This window comes from Neoarius graeffei, chromosome 9, assembly GCF_027579695.1.
Source record: "Neoarius graeffei isolate fNeoGra1 chromosome 9, fNeoGra1.pri, whole genome shotgun sequence".
Taxonomy (NCBI): Eukaryota; Metazoa; Chordata; class Actinopteri; order Siluriformes; family Ariidae; genus Neoarius; species Neoarius graeffei.
Genome location: NC_083577.1, coordinates 31,512,216 through 31,518,300, shown reverse-complemented (window position 1 = coordinate 31,518,300; position 6,085 = coordinate 31,512,216). Strand labels below are relative to the sequence as shown.

Here is a 6,085-nt window from a genome sequence, read left to right as displayed (position 1 = left end):
AATCATCCATTTCACATACTCTTTATATATGTTTATTACTTTTTTAATTGTATATTTTAGATTTCTCCATATTTTTATTCTCTTTATATTTCTACTTTTGTGTCTTTACTATAATTTTCTTTTTTTTTTTTTATTTTAACTGTTCAAGAACCAAACTCCAAAGCAAATTCCTGGTAAATTCCAAATTCCTTGTGAGAATGTACTTGGCACGATTCTGATTCTAAATCTGATTCTGACAGTGATCTGAGCATTCAGACTGGAGAGAGCAACAGCAGCAGTAAAAATAAAATGGCTTCTAAGTTTTCAGAGGAGCATTTTTCCTGTATTGTGTGCCGTGAAATCTTCAAGGATCCTGTTCTTCTGCACTGCAGTCACAGTGTGTGTAAAGTGTGTTTGCTGCAGTTCTGGGAGACCAAAGGATCCAGAGAATGTCCTCTTTGTAGGAAGCAGTTGTTTGCGGAGTATCCTCCCATAAACCTGGCCTTAAAGAACCTGTGTGAGATTTTCTTACAGGAGAGAAGTCTGAGATCTTCATCAGGGTCTGAAACAGTCTGCAGTCTGCACAGTGAGAAACTCAAACTCTTCTGTCTGGATCATCAAAAGCCGGTGTGTGTGGTCTGTCGAGATTCAGGAAAACACACCAACCACAAATTCTGCCCCATTGATGAGGCAGTAACAGACTGTAAGGTAAATAAAATGGACATATGAACTCATGGGTCACATGTGAACAAATGCTGTTGTTCATAATTATGACAATTACTCTGCAATCAATTTAGTTTATCTGAGTGAAAGTAATATCTAAAACACAGTCTCCATGCAGCATGTTAATTTATTTCAGGAGGAGCTCAAAACTGCACTGAAGCCCCTACAGGAGAAACTGAAGATCTTTAAAGACTGTAAACTGAACTGGAGTCAGACTGCAGAACATATAAAGGTTAGAATCAATAACATGGGTTTAATATTCTCATTATATTTTGCTTCATTGCATATTCAGTTATGTTTCATTTGATTTTCTCTTCACTGCAGATTCAGGCCCAACACACAGAGCGTCAGATTAAGGAGGAGTTTGAGAAGCTTCACCAATTTCTACGAGATGAAGAGGCAGTCAGGATCACTGCACTGAGAGAGGAAGAGGAGCAGAAGAGTCAGATGATGAAGGAGAAGATTGAGAAGCTGAGCAAAGATATATCATCTCTTTCAGACACGATCAGAGCCGTAGAAGAGGAGATGAGAGCTGAAGACATTTCATTGCTACAAGTGAGGGTCATTTAGTCAGTATTTATACTCTGAGAAAGTAAAACTTCTTTCCATCATCGGAAACGTCACATTTCAGTGGTGTAAAAATGTAAATCATATCCACTGATATTTACTTTTTTGTTTTACAGAACTACAAGGCCACAGTGAAAAGGTGAGTGATGTGCTTCCTGTCTCTCTCATTCTCTGTGTTTCTGAATCCAAACCCACAGCAACACTAACTCCTGAATGTTTTTGCAGAGCCCAGAGCACACTGCAGCATCCAGAGGAGCTTTCAGGAGCACTGATCCATGTGGCAAAACATCTGGCCAACCTGAAGTTCAGAGTCTGGGAGAAGATGCAGCATACCGTCCAATACTTTCACAGAGACATTTACTGATAAATTACTGCCAATCCTGAATGTTAATCATAAAGAATCTCCTTGAAAGATCATTCCATTTCAGTGCTCTGTAAGTGTGAATCAGATCTGTTAGCGCTCATATTGTTTTCTTCCAGTTCATTCATAAAATATTGCAGATTGAAAGATTAATGTTTTTGTCTCTGTCCTTTTCCCCTTTGGGATTTGCGAAGCACACGTTGTGATTTTTTTTTTCAGTGAATCACCTCAAAATATTTGCAGAATATCTTGAACACGGGCGATTGCTCTAAGACAACGAGGGAGGCTCAGCCTCCTGTAAAAATGACGAACATCATGCAGGATGAATTGCGCTAGGCTTATATTATAGCCGACCTTATAACATTGCTATTTCAGATCCAGAATCATAGAAATATATGTGCTCAACCCAACTACAGTGCAAAATCATACCGTTATAACTTTCCCCAGTTCACCTAATGTGTGCATGAGTTTTTCCCCCTCGTGACAACGCGATGCAGCCCAGCCTCAGTGGACTTCAATGGCATTTGGGAGCTATGCGCTTTTCAATCTCAAAATGCAAGACGATCATTGGACTAATACTGCGAAAACACCCGCCCACGGAGTCCCACGGACTCCCAGCCTCAGTGGACTTCAATGGCATTTGGGAGCTATGCACTTTTCAATCTCAAAATGCAAGACAATCATTGGACAAATACTGCGAAAACGCCCGCCCCACGGACTCCCAGCCTCACAGTGGGAGGGACATGGCAGTTTCCGCGAGGAGACTGGTGATTGGTGAAAGCGGCCGGATATTTTCTTTGATTGACAGCTCGTTTCAAATATAGACAGGCAGCGGTGACTTTCAGTTCAGTCCCATGCGAATTCGCAAGTGCTGTGGTGTATTGTAAGAGATCAGCTTACATTTCGATTTCATTCATTACATACGGTTTCTACCAGCTTTTTTAGTTTGTATATATTTTCATTGTAAATAAAGTGTAAATATAGTGTTGTCAAGTTTGCTATCTTAGTTCCAGAAATTTTGTTTATTTGAGTGACTGAACTTGAACTTGAGGGGGCTAGTCAGCTAGCAAGAAAGCTGCGCACGGATGCCAAGCATTGCTGATTTAATTTTGGCGAAGCCATTTGCCAGTCTTTCTTTCGAGGAAAAAATTAAAATTAAAGAACAGGGTAGACCAACGCCTCAAATTGACTTGGTGAAAAAGGTAGGGAATAATACTCGTTCCTTTCAGCTCTCCTGGTACGAGAAAGTGAATTGGCTAACAGCAAGTGACCCACATCAACAACAGCAAATAGGCTACTTTAGTAATATGTCATGGATGGACCAAACATATAGAATCTATTTAAAATGTTTATGCTGAGTATATTATATTGGAATATATATTTCTCTGGATATGAATTAAACACAGCTACAATTTGGAAAACATTTTTAAACAAAAAACACAGCCGAGAACATTTCACACTACAGACCTGGATTAAAAGTGAAGGGTTATCAAAATTGTCAATAAAACATTTCTCAGTCAAAATAAGTAAAATATAGGGAAAGTGTCATTGAATGAAATGTGTGGCACCCACCTCTATGTTTGGCTCCCCAAGGTCAGTGCTTGTGCCTATTCCAGAACACTCTGCTGTTACTGCTGAGGTTCCTGACAAAGAGCTGCTTTCAATAATGATCAATTTTTAAACAACGTGCTACATGCCATAATTTTTAAATATAAAATGTTAAACTATACCCCCCCAACACCACCATCATGTATATTGGACAGTAGGCTAATGGGCCAAAAGAACCTGTTATTTCACAGTTTGTGACGCTGCCAACAATCAGCCAGATCAGAGGCAAGAGTATGGGTAAAAACTGATGTGTTTTTCTTTTTTCTTTTAAAATCTGGAAATATCGTAACCGACCAGCCTCCCCTGTTTGAAAGACTACCAGCCGCCACTGATCTTGAAATAAGGGTGGCACGGTGGTGTAGTGGTTAGCGCTGTTGCCTCACAGCAAGAAGGTCCGGGATAAAGCCCTGTTCCTGGCGAGGGCCTTTCTGTGTGGAGTTTGTATGTTGTCCGCGTGGGTTTCCTCTGGGTGCTCTGGTTTCCCCCACAGTCCAAAGACATGCAGGTTAGGTTAACTGATGACTCTAAAGTGAGTGTGAATGGTTGTCTGTGTCTATGTTTCAGCCCTGTGATGACCTGGTGACTTGTCCAGGGTGTACCCTCCCTTTTGCCTGTAGTCAGCTGGGTTAGGCTCCAGCTTGCCTGCGACCCTGTAGAACAGGATAAAGCGGCTAGAGATGATGAGATGAGATTTATTTTAAATAGATTTCAATGTTGTTTCAGCATTAACCAAGGATGCAAAAGTGATGAAGAATCAACATGATTCAATGAAACTGTTTGGTTGCTGTCTGTTGTAGGACTGTTAGTTTTTGTTCTGTCTGTACCGGAGGAGGTCAGGTTGATAAAGTATAATCTAGGAATGTAGACCTCTGCCGCCTCAGAGATTCTGCCTCACGGATATCTGGGAGCAAGCAGTCACTGACACAGACACAGCTGTTCAGAGATGTTTCTCATTTTATTGGAGGACAAACATGAGTATATATATTCACATTCAAGAGTGTTGTAGCTATGTGATTGGATGATGATGATGTGATTGATGAAGCTAAGTTATCTATGTATGACAGGGTGAAATAGGTGATGAAACATTACATCACTGGTTTTGACTCAACTACTTAAGTATTTAAATAACCAAAAGAAGTAGCAATCAGCCCTGTGATGACCTGGCGACTTGTCCAGGGTGTACCCTGCCTTTCGCCCGTAGTCAGCTGGGATAGGCTCCAGCTTGCCTGCAACCTTGTAGAACAGGATAAAGCAGCTAGAGATAATGAGATGAGATGAGAAGTAGCAATCAGAACAGCTTGTACCAATATCAAGCATACCAAACATATATTTCTATCACACAGAAATAATGTGAATAATCAAACCTTCAACCTAAGTTCAGGAAGAAGATCTTCTGTTTAATAAATAATGTACATAAATATTTGCTGAGGGGAGGGCGGTTAAATGTATTTTAAAGTGGTTGCTGATGTCATGTGAGTTCTGAGATGGGTTTTCACAACATTTCCCAGAATGCACCACATACTTTTATTTATTTATTTATTTAATTTTTTTGCGTTTCCCATCTCGCAGGTTTTGTTTTGTTCTGGCGGTTCGTTTGGAAACTGGGTTGCGAGTGTATCAGACATCTTCTGTGCACTGGCGGCTTGTTAATAGGGGCGATTTGGGCGACTCACTCCCAAACAGGGAGGGAGATTTTTTTGTTTATCTACTCCTACTACCACGGCAACAGTAATGTCATTGTCCAATCAGGCTAAGGTCGCGCCTGGTGTAGCCACGCCCTTTTGGGGCGATTTCTGTCAGGTTCAGATTTGCCCCAAAATCTCCCATTGACAATAATGGTATGTACGTTTTTTTCGAAAATCATGCTCCCAATGCATTTTCTATTAGGTTTTATGTGCTCGCACAAGCAGCGTGCTTACGTCATACGCCTGTTGCGCCGCGCAAGTGTTGCCAGATTGGGCAGTTTTAAGTGCTTTTTGGCGGGTTTTGAACATAATTTTGGGCTGGAAAATGCAACTTGCGCGGGAAATGTGTGAACATTCTATGAAGAAGATGGCGAGTGTTGAGTGCAACAATACAATAGCGTCTCTGAAAGAAGTTCCCTTTAGTCGTCGTACCAATGAGGAGAAAACGGCAATCAAACAGCTGGGACCTCCTAGACCGAATTTAAACATCAAGCAAGTGTCTACGAAGGGGGAGAATACCTACTCAAGAGGTTTTAACAAGAACTGGTACCACCGGAAAACTTGGCTAGCTGGCTGTGATGTAGTCAATGCTCTTTTTTGCTACCCTTGTGTTCTCTTCCACCCTGGAAGTAGCACAGCAGATGGTACAGTGATATCTGATATTTGAATTTACTAGGCAAAAGTTGTTTTTTTTTGTGTGTGTGTGTGTGTGTGTGTGTGTGTTACCAATGGCAGTTTAACATTGCCATGCTTGGAATATTTCAGTAGCCTCAAGTTCTCTCTGACTTGGTGTAAATTAAGCATATTTTCAGTTTTTATATATTGTACAGTATATGTGTTCATTGGAGCCAGCAGCACCTTACCTTTTTTCCAACTTGTTAAGCCAAGTTGCACTGACTACAAAACCTTGTGTGTATATAGCTAAATAACTAAAGCTTTTTGTGTTCATTGGCATGCTTGTAATACTTTAAATTTCCTTTTAAGGCATGGCTTTCTGGAGGAATTCTTGGGGAAAAAAACTGCAAAATTTTTTTAGAATTATTATTTGTTGTTAAAATGGTGCAATTCCATATTAAAAAAACCCCACATAATTAATCTGCACATGTTTGTTTGATGGTTATGCTTTTCTTCATCTTTTTCAAAACTTAAATAAACACTTGTT

General features: G+C 40.3%; 1 protein-coding gene across 1 annotated transcript in view; it reads left to right on the top strand.

Annotated features, from left to right (window-relative positions):
• Positions 1-270: 270 nt before the first annotated feature.
• LOC132892143 (uncharacterized) overlaps positions 271-6,085 on the top strand; it is a 31,441-nt gene continuing 25,626 nt past the window's right edge. Inside the window, exons 1-5 of the mRNA XM_060930537.1 lie at positions 271-687; positions 839-934; positions 1,027-1,257; positions 1,386-1,408; positions 1,495-1,579. Of these exons, the coding sequence (XP_060786520.1) occupies positions 289-687; positions 839-934; positions 1,027-1,257; positions 1,386-1,408; positions 1,495-1,579 (834 nt within the window). The 5' untranslated portion in view covers positions 271-288. The remainder of the gene's footprint in view (positions 688-838; positions 935-1,026; positions 1,258-1,385; positions 1,409-1,494; positions 1,580-6,085) is intronic.